Here is an 18,082-nt window from a genome sequence, read left to right on the forward strand (position 1 = left end):
CAACCCGTGGTAACAAAAGAGGGATCAGTGCACCCATGAAGATGATCCCTGCAGCTGGCAGGCACAAGCTTGTTTGGCTTCTGTTCTGTTGCCAACAAGTCCAGGTTACCGTGAAATTAATTTGAAGGAAACCTGCCTTACAGGGATGGAAGATCTCAATCTGTAGACTTTGGAGGAAAGGTGGGAGAGGGGAGATATGATAGAGACGTTTAAATACTTACGTAATGTAAATGCGCATGAGTCGAGTCTCTTTCATTTGTAAGCAAACTGCAATGAGAGGGTATAGGATGAAGTTAAGAGCTGATGGGCTCCGGAGTAATCTGAGGAAATACTTTTTTACGGAAAGGGTGGTAGATGCGTGGAACAGAGACTGTGTCTGAATTCAAAAGGGCCTGAGATAGTCACGTGGGATCTCTTGGAGAGAGGAAGAGATAATGGTTTCTGCGGATGGGCAGCTCTATGACCTCACAATGCAGGTTCACAGAGCCTTAGCCTATAGGAAGAGGAGATGCAAATGTTAAGAGCCTTAGCCAATAGGGAGAGGGGAGATATGATAAGAGACGTTTAAATACCTACGTGGCATAAATGCACACGAGTCGAGTCTCTTTCATTTGAAAGGAAGCTCTGGAATGAGAGGGCATAGGATGAAGTCAAGAGGTGACAGGCTCAGGAGTAATCTAAGGAAATACTTTTTTACAGAAAAGGTGGTAGATGCATGGAACAGTTTCCCGGAAGGGGTGGTGGAGACAGAGACTGTGTCTGAATTCAAGAGAGCCTGGGATAGGCACGTGGGATCTCTCGGAGAGAGAAAGAGATAATGATTACTGTGGATGGGCAGACTGGATGGGCCATTTGGTCTTTATCTGCCATCATGTTTCTATGTTATCTCCCTGCCTTCTGCTAATTGTACAAGCTGATCCAGAGCACAAGAATCTCCTCCGAGAGGTGCCCTACTTTTGCCTTATATGCTTGGATTTACAAACTGAAATGCATGTGCCAGACCCGGTTTAGGTTTACTAACTAGATTCATCTCTTTGGAAACTGATTTGCTTTTTCTATTCTATTCTATTTTCAGTATTTATATGTTGCCTGTATCAACAAGGAGTCTAAGCGGATTACATAAAGTTAGAGATACAAGATCATATCGTAAATCACAAATCAAAATGTTTATTAAAAAGATAAGTTTTAAAACTTTTTTTTTTTAAAGTAGATAGCCTGTAAGCATCTGAATTTGAAGCAGGATAGACTTCCACATTTTACTGGTTTGATAAAAGAATGAACTGTCATGAAAACTTCTATAGCAAACATGTCTGATAGGAGGAAAGCCCAGTTTAAGCGTAGATTCAAAATGAGAAGAAATCCAGGAAGCAGATATAAGTTGAAGGTGAGAAAGTGGACACACCAGACAGGCAACCTTAAATTCGAAACCTGCATGAACCGGCAGCCAATGCAAGTTGCTCAGCTGTGGAGTTACATGGTCAAATGTCCTTTGACCAAATATCAGTGTTGCTGCAATGTTCTGTAGTAATCGCAATCTGTTATACAGTTTCTGATGTAAATCTATTTATACGAGAGGGTGCTGAAAGGTGCTCAGCCCACCCAAGAAGAGAATGAGGTGGATATGATTCAATTATCTGAAACAATGTCAAAACATAGAATTTCGTTTCTGCAAATTGGCACCTTAATGAAATAACATAGAAACACGATGGCAGATAAAGGCCAAATGGCCCATCCAGTCGGCCCATCCTCAGTAACCATTACCTCTTCCTATCTCTAAGAGATCCCACATGCTTATCCCAGGCTTTCTTGAAATCAAACACTGTCGGTGACTGTTCCACGCATCTACCACCCTTACTGTAAAAAAGTATTTCCTTAGATTATTCCTGAGTATATCACCTCTCAACTTCATGCTGTGCCCTCTCATTCTAGATCTTCCTTTCAAATTAGAGAATGACGCGGGGAAAAAATTTGTCCCCGTCACCACCCTATCCTCTTGACCACTGTCCCCTCCCCATCCCTTTGTCCACTGTCCCCGCCCCATCCCTGCGACTACTGTCTCTGCAGCATCCATACAAGCCTCAGTACTGCAATATTTAGCTTATTCCTTCCTGATAAATCAAAGTTCTGGCTGCTGAACTAGAGAAAGAGATGTTCAGCTGGCAGGGCTTTGTTTATAAATTTTTATCAACACAACTAATACTACTTTATCCTAAAGCAAAAATACATTAATTAATTAATTTTTTTTCTACCTTTCTTGTGTGGTTTATACTTGCCTCATCTCATTCAATTCCTTCCATCCACTGTCTGCCTTCTCTCTGCGTCTTCCATTTGCTCTGTTACTGTGCCTCTCCCTTCCACCTCTCCCTCCACCCCCCCAATTGGTCTGGTACCCATCTTCTTCCCTCCGCTCCCCCCATAGTCTGGCATCTCTTTTGCGGTCAGAACCCACCTTAAGTAGTATTTTAATCATGTGGTTAGATCTGAACTGCCCACGAGCAGGTTTTAAAGAGTTTAATTATGGTGCAATGTGACACTGCTAACTATTAAAACAAACAGAAGGTTGTTTTTCACACAGCGCAGAGTGGAATTCATTGCCAAGGGATCTGGTGGGAGCAGATGGTGTGTGTGACTGGCTCTAAGAAGGGTTTGGAGTGGACTGACACAGTGGCGTAGCAAAGGGGGAGGCGGTCCACCCTGGGTGCACGCTCCAAGGGGGTGCACAGCCAGCCAGGTCCGGTACCTTCTGCGCTGTCCTGACGGATACATGTTTTGCCTCTCTCCCCGTGGGGCTGGGCTTTGCCCAGCTGTTTCCGGACTGACGTCTTTCCCTGCCCGATCCTCCTCCCAGGGCGAGAGAAAGAAAGGGAGAAGCCGAGTCGGCGCCCCGTTGCAGCCGGAGCCGGTTCCGATCCCGAAGTGTAGAATTTCTCCTTATTTTCGGTTCAGTGTTTTAGTGTTCACTGTTTTTAGAATAGTTAATTTTAATTTTTCTAACAATTTGAATGTAGGCCCCTCTTGATCTTGAGGCCCTAGGCTGAAGCCTAGTTAGCCTATAGGAAAATCCGACCCTGGCGCTGATATATAGATAAATAGATAGATATACAAATGAACCGCTCAGCACTTAACTGATGTTTTTCTCCAGCAGAGCGTAGTTAAGAAGTTAATTTAAAATGTCATTTTAGTTTTATTGATGATGTACTGTATGTATGGAAGGTTCAGGTTCACTACGGTAGGATTTCAGGGGCTGAAGCTAAAGACTTAACAATGCAAAACTCCAAAACACTGTGAGTGTGGCAGACTTAAAGAACAAAATTTGCCACTTGCCACGACCTGTCTTTATTCCTGGCTATCTACTGGAAACTCTGGGCCCTGAGATGCCTATAGACCTGATTGAATTTTTTGATTGGGTGACCAGAGAGTTGGATCGAGGACATATGCTAGATGTAATTTACTTGGATTTCAGCAAAGCCTTTGATACAGTTCCTCATAGGAGGCTGTTGAACAAACTTGAAGGGCTGAAGTTAGGACCCAAAGTGGTGAACTGGGTCAGAAACTGGCTGTCGGACAGACGCCAGAGGGTGGTGGTTAATGGAAGTCGCTCGAAGGAAGGAAAGGTGAGTAGTGGAGTCCCTCAGGGTTCGGTGCTGGGACCAATCCTGTTCAATATGTATGTGAGTGACATTGCTGAAGGGTTAGAAGGAAAAGTGTGCCTTTTTGCAGATGATACCAAGATTTGTAACAGAGTAGACACCGAAGAGGGAGTGGAAAATATGAAAAAGGATCTGCAAAAGTTAGAGGAATGGTCTAATGCCTGGCAACTAAAATTCAATGCAAAGAAATGCAGAGTAATGCATTTGGGGATTAATAATAGGAAGGAAACGTATATGCTGGGAGGAGAGAAGCTAATATGCACGGACGGGGAGAGGGACCTTGGGGTGATAGTGTCCGAAGATCTAAAGGCGAAAAAACAGTGTGACAAGGCAGTGGCTGCTGCCAGAAGGATTCTGGGCTGTATAAAGAGAGGCGTAGTCAGTAGAAGGAAGAAGGTGTTGATGCCCCTGTACAGGTCATTGGTGAGGCCCCACTTGGAGTATTGTGTTCAGTTTTGGAGACCGTATCTGGCGAAAGACGTAAGAAGACTTGAGGTGGTCCAGAGGAGGGCGACGAAAATGATAGGAGGCTTGCGCCAGAAGACGTATGAGGAGAGACTGGAAGCCCTGAATATGTATACCCTAGAGGAAAGGAGAGACAGGGGAGATATGATTCAGACGTTCAAATACTTAAAGGGTATTAATGTAGAACAAAATCTTTTCCAGAGAAAGGAAAATGGTAAAACCAGAGGACATAATTTGAGGTTGAGGGGTGGTAGATTCAGGGGCAATGTTAGGAAATTCTACTTTACGGAGAGGGTGGTGGATGCCTGGAATGTGCTCCCGAGAGAGGTGGTGGAGAGTAAAACTGTGACTGAGTTCAAAGAAGCGTGGGATGAACACAGAAGATTTAGAATCAGAAAATAATATTAAATATTGAACTAAGGCCAGTTACTGGACAGACTTGTACGGTCTGTGTCTGTGTATGGCCGTTTGGTGGAGGATGGGCAGGGGAGGGCTTCAATGGCTGGGAGGGTGTAGATGGGCTGGAGTAAGTCTTAACAGAGATTTTGGCAGTTGGAACCCAAGCACAGTACAGGGTAAAGCTTTGGATTCTTGCCCAGAAATAGCTAAGAAGAAAAAAAAAAAAATTTAAATTGAATCAGGTTGGGCAGACTGGATGGACCATTCGGGTCTTTATCTGCCGTCATCTACTATGTTACTATGTTACTATGTAGACAGCTCACAGATGTGTAACTTTTAATCCAACATAATAAAGTAGGCTGTGAATTATTGTACATATCACAGTGAGTGATGTTTCACAAATATCGTTTTATAAGGGGGGACTAAGGAAATGGGTGAAAGGTGGGGTGGGGCCCATAGAAGGATTAGGGCGAGAGGCACCCGGGGTGATGGTGCCATCTTCTCTGCCTCCTACCTTCACACGCTCATTCTCTGTCCCCCCTCCCCGCCATGTGCGCATCACTTCTCTTCCCCACACCTCTGTAATGTTCCTGGCCTGAGCAGCAACCCCCAAGCTGCTGTCACGCCAGTGTCGGGGCTTCCTCTGACATCACTTCCTAGGTGTGGGCCCAGGAAGTGATGTCAGAGGAAAAGCCAACACCGGCGCAACAGCAGCTTGGGAGTTGCTGCTCGTGCCAGGAACGTTACAGAGGTATGGGGGAAGGGAACCGCGGGGGGGGGGAGGGGGCAGAGAAGAGGATGGCACCTGGGGCAGACCGCTCCCCCCTTATGATGTCACTGAGGGCCTGATTCTCTAAAAGTGCGTCCCGATTTTAGGCAGCTGTAGGCGTCCTACAGCTATCTAATCAGCCAATCGGGATGCACGTTTTTTAAAAAAAATGCTCCCCAGGCAGGCCGCCTATATTGAAGGCGAGGCCCGCAAGACACCTAGGCCCTGATTCTGAATAGGACGCCCGGGAGAGGCGTCCTATTCAGAATCGGCCTAAACTAAACCCCGATTCTGTAACCGGCGTCCATGTTACAGATGCGGGTTAGAGAAACGGGTTAGATTAGACACGGCCTGCTACACTTATCGCAAGGGATCTCTCTGCCGCTATAAGTATAGCGGGCCGAGGCCCCCTGACCAGGAGGGTGCCCAAACCCTCTGCCCGAAGACGCACCCCCCCCACACTACCGACCGCCCCCCCCCCCACATTACTGATCTCTCTCCCCCCCCCGACAATATCTTTCGCTGGCAGGAGGGTGTCCAATCCCTCCTGCCCGAAGACGCACCCCCCCGGCGCTAACAACCCCCAAACCTCCACTCCACCAAACCTGTTCTTAGATGGGTCTTGCACGTCTTGAGCCGGCAGGCACGCCTCGTCGAAATGAAGCGGGCCCGCCCCTTCCCGGCCCATCCCGCCGAAGCCTAAGGCCTGATTGGCCCAGGCTCTAGAAGCCTGGACCAATCAGGCCTTAGGCATAGCGGGTCCGCTCATCCCCACTAAGTCTAAGGTCTGATTAGACAGCTGTAGGACGCCTAAAATCGGGATGCACTTTGGAGAATCAGGGCCTGAGTGCAGTGGGTGCCTGGAGACTTAGTTCGTTATTTCCTGATACAATATGGCTCAGAAATTTAAAACCTTTGAGAATTGCCTCTGACATATTCAAGCAGCCAGGCAGTGGCGTGGCTAGGGAGGTTGGCGCTTGGCGCATTGGCACCCAGCATCACCACGCTGTATGTCCCCCGCCCCTCCTCTTGAAATGCTCACCTGTGCAAGCAGCATCTTCCACCTGCTGCTCACGCCGGCTCTGGCTCCCTTCTGACAAGTTCACCCTTTCATTCATTCTCCATAGCTGACTGATGGTATGCTCCCACTCGACCCCTCCCCCCCATCGCACCCCAGGTTTTCTATGTAATCACCTTTCCTTCTGCATCTTCGCACCCCAGGAGAAGGAGATTCATATTTTCTAATGTGGGTGGAGGGCAATAGAAGGGCTTAAACCTATTATGCTAATTAGATTGTCATGTTTGTTGCAGCTTCGCTGTCACGATGACTTTCCTGTCATGGGAAACCATTGGCGTTTTCTTGATTTCTCAAGGTATGTTTCTTATAAAGGTATCATATCTATGTATTCAGTGACAATCTTTGAAAACAAATGGAGCACACACTCTATTGATAACACAGAGAGGGTGCAAATACCAAAGGAGTGTGCACTGCACCAGCATTGCCGAAAAGATAATGATCGACCCCCAAATACGCATACATCAAAAACAATGTTGTACACCCATAATTCAAGGGCATAGCTACCAGAGCCATCCAATGGTAGGTGCCATTTGCAGCTGAGACCTCCCTTCCTCTCCTCTCTCTGCACCCGGGTCAGGCATCTCTCCAGCTCCAGACCCATCCACTAGGCCACCAAATACTGCAATGGGCGGCTGCAGAGACAGCGCTGAATGCTGCCTCTCTAAGGCCATCAGATTCTTTCCTCGGCTGCGTCCTGCCTACGGGGGATGTGGCCGAGAAAAGGCTCTGCTGGTCAGAGAGAAGCAGCTTTCAGCGCTGCAGTATGCTTCCCGTTACCTCTGCTTACACTTGTTGCAGCGTGTGAAGGTCTGGAAGTTGGGTTAGGAGGTGGAGAGATGCTGGACCAAGGTGGGGGAAGTGAGGAAGAGGAAAGAGAGACCTGGACCAAAGGAGGGGGAAGGAAAGAAGGAAGAAGCTGGACCTGAAAGAAAGAGACACCTTAGGCAGGGAAGGAGAGAAAAAGAGAGAGAGAGAATACTGGGCCAAGGATGGAGAAGTGAGTGATATATCCTGGACTAAGGAGTGAAGGAGGTATGGGGGGGGGGGGGAGGAATGAGTGAGAGAGAGAAAAAAAAAACCCCTGGGCCAAGGAGGGAAGAAGAGACAGACATCCTGGACCAAGACCCTGGACCAAGGAGGGAAGGAGAAAAACATGAGAGCTGGAGCATGTGGGTCAGGGGTGGGGGTTGCAGAAGAAGGGAAGAGAAAAAAGATAAAGTAGACTTGGGGAAGGATATGGCTATTTTATAAGTCATTATATATGTTTATTTGTTTATGCTGCCATGTTGATTGTTCCTCGATACACATTAGCGCTATGTAAATTTGAAAATTGGTACATCCTCATTTACATTTTTTTACATACTTTTTTCAGATATGTTTTTATACCTTTTCATTATTGTTTCATTTGTTAATAATACAAAAGGTTTTAATTTGTTTGATTATCCATCCATATGCACTTCTTAATGTATTTTTTTATTTTACTTAGGAATCTGAGCTCCCTCTAACTCTTCCGTAAACATCTGAAAACCTGGTTATTCTCAAAAATGTAACTCTTCCTCCCTCTCTGATTATTCTAGTCCTCTAAATTTCCTCTTCATCCTTCCCTCCTCTGGAGTTCCTTTCTACCCTAACTCCTGTTAACCGTGTTGAGCTTTGCGAATGTAGAGATGATGCGGTATACAAACCTAAGGTTTAGTTTAGTTTAGAATGGTTCTGTTCACTCCCCATTATAATTGGTCATGTATGTTTTTAATTTAGGTTCTTATTTAAATAGGATATGTTTATTACGTCATTTATTTAGTTCCTGTTATTTACAGCTGATCTTTACATTCTATATTTGGGGGTTTTTACTATGTAATTATAATTTCAGAAACTTTTATATTCTATATTTTAGACTCCTGAGGCAGACCTTTTTAAGCCGAAACACGATCTTGTTGAGTCAGTATTATATTATCTAATAAAGGAGATCGAGCACCAACTAGTCGCCTTCTTTGTCTTCCGTGATTCGGGAGATCTCCTGTTTTCTCTTATGCTAGAAGTGGCCTTTGGTGTCCTTAGGTAACCGTAGGCACTTCCGTAGGCGTAAGACAGATGCATTAAACGTAGGCCTGTAAAATCCTGGCCTACATTCAAAAGGAGGCTACGACCTCTAGGAGATAAGGAAGCCAAATAGGCTCCCCCAAACAAGCAGGAAACTGCGCCGACGTTGAGGGGCTACGCCTGTTTTTAACCCTTTCAGGACCAAGGGACATATTTGTCCCATAACTTAAAAATCCTATAAATTTTGATTGGGATAGTCTACAGTTCTAAATTTGATATGTACGGATTCCATATGATACGGCCTTTATGTAAACAAACTGGTTCCGACATTCATTCATTAGCGTCGTTGCCAGATTGACGAGAAGATTCACTTGCCACACTGTCCCTAAGCCAGATGTGTGATTTTTTAAATAAAAATAATGATATTTCACAAAAAAAATCAATTTTTTGGCATCTGCAAGCCCTTTTTACCATAAAAATGTCGTCAAAACCACAAAAATTGGCCTACGATCCTTATGGTCCTGAAAGGGTTAAAACAGGCACCTTAAATGTAGGCCAGGATTTTACAGACCTACGTTTAAGGCATCTGTCTTACGCCTATGGAAGTGCCTACAGTCACTTCAGGACACCAAAGGCCACTTCAAGCATAAGAGAAAACAGGAGATCTCCCGAATCGTGGTTCTGTGCTTCCTTGTTATTTTAGCATTCGCAATAACAAAGATTTGAACATAAAAACAGCTGTGATTCTATAAATGGCGCCAATGCATGATTGATATGCGATTGGTGATACTAGCGCCTTTATGCACGTATAGTATAGCTGCTGTTCTACTTAGTGCTTAAGGGGAATTCATCAAGGGGGCTAACCGATTTAGGCCCATATATAGTGTTGCCAGATTTTCCTTTCGGAAAATCCGGACCTCCCTAGCCAAGCCCCCAAGCCCGCCCTAGCCCCACCCCCCACTGCTTGCTCTTGCAGGGCAGAGAGGACGTCCGCATGTGTGCGGATGCTACGTGATAATGTCACGAGGGACGTCCCCCCTGCCCGACACAGTTTTTCTAAAACCCGGCCAAAATGCTGGGTTTTGGAAAGCTGTCCGGACCCCCGGGCATACCGACTTATGCACTATTCTATAACAGCAATTTTGCGCTGAGCTGCCATCATAGAATTGCTCTTAGCGCCCATATTTCTTGCGCGTACCCCCTCCTTTACAAAGCCAAGTTAGCGTTTATAGCACCGGCCGCGGCGGTAAGAGCTCGGACGCTTGTAGGAATGTTTATGAGCATCGGAGCTGTTACCGTGGCGGCCAGCGCTAAAAATGCTAATTTGGCTTTGTAAAGGAGGAGATTAATTCTTGAATCTAACCCAAATGTATTTACATGCAAAGTAAATGATTTTGCGCTGAAAGTGAGATTATCACTGATGGATAACTTATATCCCATGAATGTACCAGTGTATGACAGCCAGCACCTCTCAAGAAGTACCTTAATGACCAAAGCCGCAGAGAAGCCCAGTTCAAACCTGACTGCAGTTTCCTGTGATCTTTATAGTTTGGAAATGTCTCTAAGAGATGCCACATGCCTATCCCAGTCGTCCTTGAAATCAGACACAGACTCTGTCTCCCGGTAGAGGTGGTGGAGACAGAGACTGTGTCTGAATTCAAGAAAGCCTGGGATAGGCACGTGGGATCTCTTAGAGCAGTGTTTTTCAACCGCTGTTCCGCGGCACACTAGTGTGCCGCGAGATGTTGCCTGGTGTGCCGTACGGTGCAGACACTGATTAGGCCTCAGGCCGGGTCCTGCACGTGCTCCCATGAGACTCCCCCAGTCCCCGCTGCTGTTCAGTTTCGATCTTCTGCTCTGACGCAACCGGAAACAGGAAGTTGCAGCAGAGCAGAAGATTGAGCACTGAGCAGCTGCGCGTGCGCGGCTCTTTGGGAAAGCGTGCATGTCGCCGAAAAACAAAACCTACAAACTAAGGTGAGGCGAAGGGAGAGAGCTGGCTAAACAGTAGGATCGATTGGGCAGGTGAGTGGTGGCTGCGGGGACCGTGCGATCGCTTGTGTTCCCGGCTCAAATTGGAAGGAGGGAGTGAAAGGGAAAAAGATTCTGGGCCAAGGGGATGAAGACGGAAAGAAAAACCCACAGCAGGAAAGAAAGGGAAGGACAGGCAGGTGAGCCAGATGCTAGAAGCAGGGGGGGGAAGAAAGAGGGAAAAAAGCTAGATGGGTTGAAAAGAAGAGACACACTGGTATGGAAGAGGAAGATAGGGGAAATCTGGACAGAGGAAGGTAACAGAAAGAGGGGAAATTATGTGCATGGGGCATAGGGACAGAGACATAAAGGGGACATGCCATGGGGATGGTATATGGACACAGGAGCGGGGGCAATGGCAGATACATAGGGGAGATATTACAAATGGGGAAAATAGGAGCACAGAAGCGAGATGGTTTGTGGGGATGGGACAGGGACCGAGCTCGCAGGCTCCAGTGGCTTGCACAAATTACATTGTAACGTGCCATGAAAATAAGAGGAAGGAAGGTAGATAGGCCACGCGAGAGGAGCTGAAGGATAGTAGAAAGGAACAGATGGTAAAGGAGGGAGGGAAGGGTGGTGGTGGAAAGGAATAGGACAGACATTGAAGGAGAGTGGAGAGGAACAGACCCCGAAGGGAAATGTGGAAGACAGAGTGGGAAGAAGACAGATGCCAGACTATGGGGGAGCGGAGAGAAGAAGATGGGTGCTAGACCAATTGGGGGGGGGGGGGTGAAGGGAGAGGCACAGTAACAGCAAATGGAAGACGTAGAGAGAAGACACACAGTGGATGGAAGGAATTGAATGAGAAGATGTGGAAAGCAGAAACCAGACAATAAAGGTAGAAAAAAAAATTATATTTATTTATTTATTTTTTGCTTTAGGATAAAATAGTATATTAGTTGTGTTGATAAAAATTTATAAACAAAGCCCTGCCAGCTGAACATCTCTTTCTCTAGTTCAGCAGCAGGAACTTTGATTTATAAGAAAGGAATAAGCTAAATATTACAGTACTAAGGCTTATATGGATGCAGCGGGGACGGTGACGGGGCGGTGAATGGGATGGCAGTGGCGGTGACGGGGCGGTGAAAGGGATGGCGGTGACGGTGACGGGGCGGTGAAGGGAACGGCTGTTGACGAAGAGCTACGTGTGTGTCTTTCTTCGATTCCAGCCAGAATATCAGCTTTGTGTTCAGCCAAACAGGCCCAGGTTTCGCACTGAATAAAGTATTTTATAATTTTTCACTATTCTGTTTACTTAATATTTCATAATAAAGTAATTATAAAATACTTTCTTTGTGTTTATTTGATTCCTATTCAAGAGAATTACTTTATATATAGTCAATATAGGCACAGAGTTAAATTTTTTAACATTTTCTAATGGTGGTGTGCCTCGTGATTTTTTTCATGAAACAAGTGTGCCTTTGCCCAAAAAAGGTTGAAAAACACTGTCTTAGAGGGAGGAAAAGATAATGGCTACTGCAGTTGGGCAGACTAGATGGGCCATTTGGCCTTTATCTGCTATCATGTTCTGTGTTTCATCTGTGCTCACCTGGGCTTTGACAATGTCAATTCTTGCTTTATTTCAGTGCTGCTGGCTTGCAGTGTGCAAGAGCTTCTCGCCAGCCGGGAGACTATCCTGAAAATCTCAGCTGCTGGCCAATGTAAGTGTGAGCTGCCCTCGTATTGCATAGAATTCCTCTTTCACATACAGTACACTATCCTTACAGCTTTGGTGAATCGCACCAGAGAGCAATAGGAAAGTTGGAAAAAGGATGCTAGAGATGGTGATGGGTTGGCTGTTTTTAAGCAGTGCTTCTGGATTGTTATGGGGTGTGCATCTCATCAGAGAATCACTTGTTTACTCTTTCCAAAAATACAAAGGCTAGGGGGTATGCAATGAAGCTATTATATAGTAAATTTTAAACAAATTGTAGAAAATATTTTTTCAATCAATGTGTAATTAAACTCTGGAATTTGTGTCAGAGGATGGTAAAAGCAGTTAGCTTAGCAGGGTTTAAAAATGGTTTGGACCAATTCCTAAAAGAAAATCCATAAACCATTATTAAGACAGACTTGGGAAATCCACTGTTTATTCTAGAATAAGCAGCATAAAATCTGTTTTACTCTTTTGGGATCTTGCTAGGTACTTATGACCTGGATTCACTACTGCTGGAAACAGGATACTGGGCTTGATGGGCTTTCGGTCTGTCCCAGTATGGGAACTCTTATGTTCATATGCTTTTCTACTGAGACAGATTCCCCCCCCCCTGATATTCAACCGGTGGCAGTCAGCATATTTATTTTGAAAATTTTTGACAGTACAGTAAATCATACAACGAGCAAAATACTCAACGTACCATAAGACCAAACAGACAAAAAATCTACCGTGTGGTTTCTTCACCGAGACTCAAAGATTTCGACAATAGCAAACCAAGAATCCAGCTCCCCTCCACCCCCCCCCCCTGCAAGCAATCCAGTGTCAAAAATGTCAGCGTATTTTTACATATTGATCATCGCTAGCTAAATTATCTAGTGTTGTTCAGTGCTGTGTAACGTCTGGACACTGACACTGAATATCCCTAGATAATATTGGTCTGGCTGCCTGAAGCTTTTGTGGGCCCGGCCGTTATTCAACTAGGGCAAGGGTAGGGACTAGGGAACTCCGGTCCTCAAGAGACGCATTCCAGTCGGGTTTTCAGGATTTCCCCCATGAATATACCTGAGATCTATTTGCATGCACTACTTTCAATGCATATTCATGGGGGGAATCCTGAAAACCCGACTGGAATACGGCTCTCGAGGACCGGAGTTCCCTACTCCTGAACCAGGGCCCTGGCTGAATATTGGGCTGAGGACCACATAACTTTTTTTGTGTGTAAATCCAAATCTCCCACCCCCCCAACATGTAGGGTTGCCCACTTTCTCAGGTGAAGTACCTTTGTGGTTATGACGTATTATGAAGAGTTTTCCAAAAATGTGTTTCACAAGTATTGAACTGAACAATATTTGAAGCCTTTGAAGAGTGGAACTAGTCACTGCTATGGCTTTTGAAGATTATATCCCGCATGAAGACTGTAGCTGTGCCAGTCCTAATTGCACAATGAGCGCTGAGGACATGAACAAGGTCGATCAGACTCATACGGAAAGCAAAGAAATTTGACCGTTTCATCACTCCTCTAAAAATCTCATTGGCTCCCGGTGGCACATCGAATAACTTACAAGATATGTCTACTAAGCCTTGAATCGATACTTTATAAAACTCTTTCCTTTATTGACAGAGTCTTACCCCGTCTTATACTAAGGTGCGCGAAACGCTAATGCGTCCGTAAACGAACATGCACGCATTAGTGTTTAGCGTTCGCTAAATCAATTAAAAATAACAATAATTTTATTCTTCTATGCCGCCATACCGAGAAAGTTCTAGGCGGTTCCCAACAAGGTGAGCTAATACATGGGATACAGATAAAATACAAATTAGAAGAATGGACTTAAACAGATAAAGACAGAAAGACTTTACAATATAATGCAGAAAATACCAGCATAGCAGGGAAAGAAGTAATACATAGAACAGATCAAATACATCAAGTTGAATATAAAGAACTTGATTGAAAAAATGAAGCAGAATGCATTAAGATACCAGCCTATCAAGATTCCAGAATCCCAGAGAGTAACAAGATTCTAGAATCCCAAAGAGTAGCAACATTCCATTCAGAATCTCAAAGAATAGCAAGATTCCGGAATCCCAGAGTAGCAACATTCCATACAGAATCTCAAAGAATAGCAAGATTCCAGAATCCCAAAGAGTAGCAGCATTCCATTCAGAATCTCAAAGAATAGCAAGATTCCGGAATCCCAGAGAGTAGCAACATTCCATACGGAATCTCAAAGAATAATAATAATTTTATTCTTATATACCGCCATACCCAAAAAGTTCTAGGCAGTTCACAACAAGGTGAGCTAATACATGAAATACAGATAAAATACAAATTAGAAGAATGGTCTTAAAAACAGATAAAGACAGAAAGCATTTACAATATAATGGCAGGGAAAGAAGTAATACATAGAACAGATCAAATACATCAAGTTGAATCTAAGGAACTTGATTGAAAAAATGAAGCAGAATGCATTAAGATACCAGCCGAATCGGTTAGCGCACCTTAGTTAAAGAGGCCTTAATACCCTATGCCCCCCACCCGATCATTTCGATCTAATGATCAACATTTGCTGGTTGTTCCCTCTTTCAAATCCATTAATGCACGGAGACAATATATTTTTTCAGTCGTCGCTCCTCAAGAAGACAAAATACTATCCAATTGTCGGGTCACCTCCCATTCAGTGCACGCATTTGTCATGTGCGCAATTGTCAGGGCACAGTTGTCATGTGCGCATTTGACGGGTCACCTGGACAAATATATAGCGCTGTCTGCCTACAAAGATTCTGACCAAGCGCTCAATCTGGAGGAGGTTGTTTCAGTTCTTCTGCAGTATTACATTCCACCTTGTCCTCACAGTGGGACAATGGGGGGGGGGGTGTTAAAAGGTGGAATGAGAGGGGAGGAGCCGATGTCACTTGCATTATTTTCCTACAAGGCTATTCTTTGTACTAATCCCTGGCTGAGAGAAAGGGAAGGACTTAGACGGAATCACTCTCGCATCCTCCTGCGTGAATGAGGGCCGAATAATGAAACAGAAACCGCTGACCCAGAATGGAATGCCTTGAGCCTGACAATCGGGCTTTAGGAAGGGAGTTCCTCACTGCTAAAAGCACTCTCATTAATTCTAGAAGATCTGAACGATAAGGATAGAAACTACAACAGGTCGGGGAGGGGTGGGGAGGGAGAAATCCCTTCTTGAATGAAGCACTTCTCTGTGCCGCAGGGAAGGGTTAATTTTCTACCTATTTATTAGACCAGTTAATTCTAGTGGTATTAAAAATAGGGCTGAATGGCTGACTAAACCAGGATCATTATTCAGGGCTGCGTTCTAAGCCTGGGGATCATGATGTGGGGGATGAGATGGAAGTGGGGCACTGGGGCATTTTTAGAATAAGCAGACCTATAGTCAAAACATCAGATATTTAATCATTCCCCGGTCATAAGACTTTTTACTATTGTATCCTGAACCAGCACATGTTAAGTTAAACTTGGTATGTTGATGGCGATGTATTTTTATAAAATGATGTAAACATTAGCCACTGGAAAGGAGTCTGATACCACAGCTCCTGACACCCAGTCCACCACAGCCCTCACCTTCCCAAACCAGTAAGAGAACGTAGAAACGTAGAAATATGACTGCAGACAAAAGCCAAATGGCCCATCCAGTCTGCCCATCTGCAGTAACCATTATCTCTTCCTCTAAGAGATCCCACGTGACTATCTCAGGCTTTCTTGACATCAGACACAGTCCATGTGTATCTTTGCTTTCCTGACTGCTCGATCAGCCTCTTAATTTTTCCAGATATTTTTGCCTGTCTTCCCCTTTCTGCGATCTTTTGTAGTTTATGAAAGCTTCTCAGATACTATGTTTGAGAAGTTAAGAGGTGATAGGCTCAGGAGTAATCTAAGGAAATACTTTTTTACAGAAAGGGTGGTAGATGCGTTGAACAGTCTCCTAGAAGAAGTGGGGGTGACAAAAGACTGTGTCTGATTTCAAGAAAGCCTGGGATAGGCACGTGGGATCTCTTAGAGGGAGGAAAAGATAATGGCTACTGCAGTTGGGCAGACTAGATGGGTCATTTGGCCTTTATCTACCATCATGTTTCTATGTTTCTTTAGTGCATCACCGGCATGCACTGTGGGGGGCCTAAAGTCTGAGCTAATCAGGGCCTTAGTCCCCTTCCAGTGCATCCAGGATGCACAGGGAGGGGGAAAGTCCACCATTATGAAGAGGCAGCCCTTCAAGGCTGTAGGGAGTGGGCATCCCTCCTGCCTGATTTTTGTCGAAAGGTACGGCGGGGGGGAGGGTCAGGGGTAGAGGGTTCTTGAGCTGGGGGGGGGGGTGAGTTAATCCAAACTCCCCCAGCCCACTAGATCATCAGGATTTTGTGGGGAGATCAGAAGACGGGTGGGGGGGAGGGCGCTTGGTGTTTTGGGAGTTAGAAGGAAGGGAAGGCATGCACATGGCAAGGGGTCGGAGAGGAGGAGAGGTGCCAGTGCCCCCACCAAGATGGCACCCGGAGTGGTCCACCCACACCCCCCTCCCATTACTATGCCACTGCGTGAGGAAACCATATACAACTACATTATGATGTCATCAAGAATTTTGGGTATGACTCAGATGCATTGTGATGTCACTGAGCATTCAGACAGCTTCTAATACTACTAATCATTTCTATAGCGCTACTAAACATAAGCAGCACTATACATCATAATACAGAAGAGCCAGTCCCTGCTCATAAGAGCTTACAATCTAGTCAAGGCAGATAGAATGGACATGAAGGTGTATCAATACACAGTGCTCAGTCTAATTACATTTAACTAATTGCTGACAGACTCATCCCCGTTCCCAGGTCTGCTCTCTGTAAGATGCTACATCACCAGTGTTCATAGTAAACTGGATGGAAAACTCTCTGGGTAATGTCTCTAAATAGCTAAGTTTTGTGCATTAGAATATCCAATTAACAAGCACTTTAAATGAAGTAAACTCTAGTTTCCAACAACCCCAAATGACAAATATTACTAAAGTCCACTATACAAAAAAAAAAATAAAAATGGAGAAAAAGTCCTAATTACTTGGACTTCACCAAAGCAGAGCTTCTCTCTTATCATTGGCCATAAAACGCCTTGTTGGCTTTGTGAAGAGATGCTTTTGCTTCCCTGATGCAGCAATTGGGCGCTGGGCTAGATGGACTGTGATCTGGATTTGTGATCTGGATTCGGGAGCTGGGCTAGATGGACTGTTCCTGTATGGCTGTTCTTATGTTTTTATGGATGTTATGTTTCCTTGCAGTGATGCAGTGCTCAACTTCAATGGATGTTCTCTTTCTGCTGGATGGTTCCTACAGCATCGGCAAGGGAAGCTTTGAAAGATCCAAGCACTTTTTAATCACACTATGCGACACCCTTGACATCAGTTCTGACAAGGTGAATACATGACTAGTTTCTCAGAGTGCAATAGAAATAAGTACAGGGGAACCTCGAATCCCCGTGGGTGCTTCTTCCTCCCATCAATCCCCTGTGGGTGCTTCTCCCTCTCTCCCTCCCACATGCATGCTTTTTTTTTCTCTCTTTCTCTTTTCTCCTCTCTCCAACCTCCTTCTTGCGGGTGCTTCTCACTCCCTGTCTCCTCTCATCCACCCCCCCTCCGCAAGATGGTGTTTCTGTCTCTCCCCTGTCCCCCACCTTCCTCCTCACACAAGCTGAATCTTTGGGCTGGCCAGCAGCAGCAGTGAAGTGAGCCTGCTGCCGTCAGCCTGCCCTGGAAGCCACATCTCTAGAGCAACTTCCTGTTTCCGTGTAGGTGGGACACTCTAGAGAGGTGACTTTTGGAACAGGTTGACGACAGTAGGCTCATCTCACTGCTGGCTCCAGGCAGCTCGAAGATTAAATTTCAGCGGAGCAGGAGGAGGCTGGTTAGGGCTGCAGCGCAGTCTGACACTTTCTCCCTGGACAGGAGGGAAAGCCATTCGGACACCTTGTCCTCTAAAAA

The 18,082-nt window shown here is 45.3% G+C and overlaps 1 protein-coding gene across 3 annotated transcripts in view; it reads left to right on the top strand.

The window, feature by feature from the left end:
• The window catches only part of VWA2 (von Willebrand factor A domain containing 2), a 78,826-nt gene that overhangs the window by 15,447 nt on the left and 45,297 nt on the right, over positions 1-18,082 (top strand). For all 3 annotated transcript variants that reach the window (XM_033943830.1, XM_033943832.1, XM_033943831.1), the window contains exons 2-4: positions 6,595-6,656; positions 12,022-12,096; positions 17,384-17,517. In XM_033943830.1, the coding sequence (XP_033799721.1) occupies positions 6,608-6,656; positions 12,022-12,096; positions 17,384-17,517 (258 nt within the window). In that variant the 5' untranslated portion in view covers positions 6,595-6,607. The remainder of the gene's footprint in view (positions 1-6,594; positions 6,657-12,021; positions 12,097-17,383; positions 17,518-18,082) is intronic.

The sequence above is a fragment of the Geotrypetes seraphini genome, chromosome 4 (genome assembly GCF_902459505.1).
Source record: "Geotrypetes seraphini chromosome 4, aGeoSer1.1, whole genome shotgun sequence".
NCBI lineage: Eukaryota > Metazoa > Chordata > Amphibia > Gymnophiona > Dermophiidae > Geotrypetes > Geotrypetes seraphini.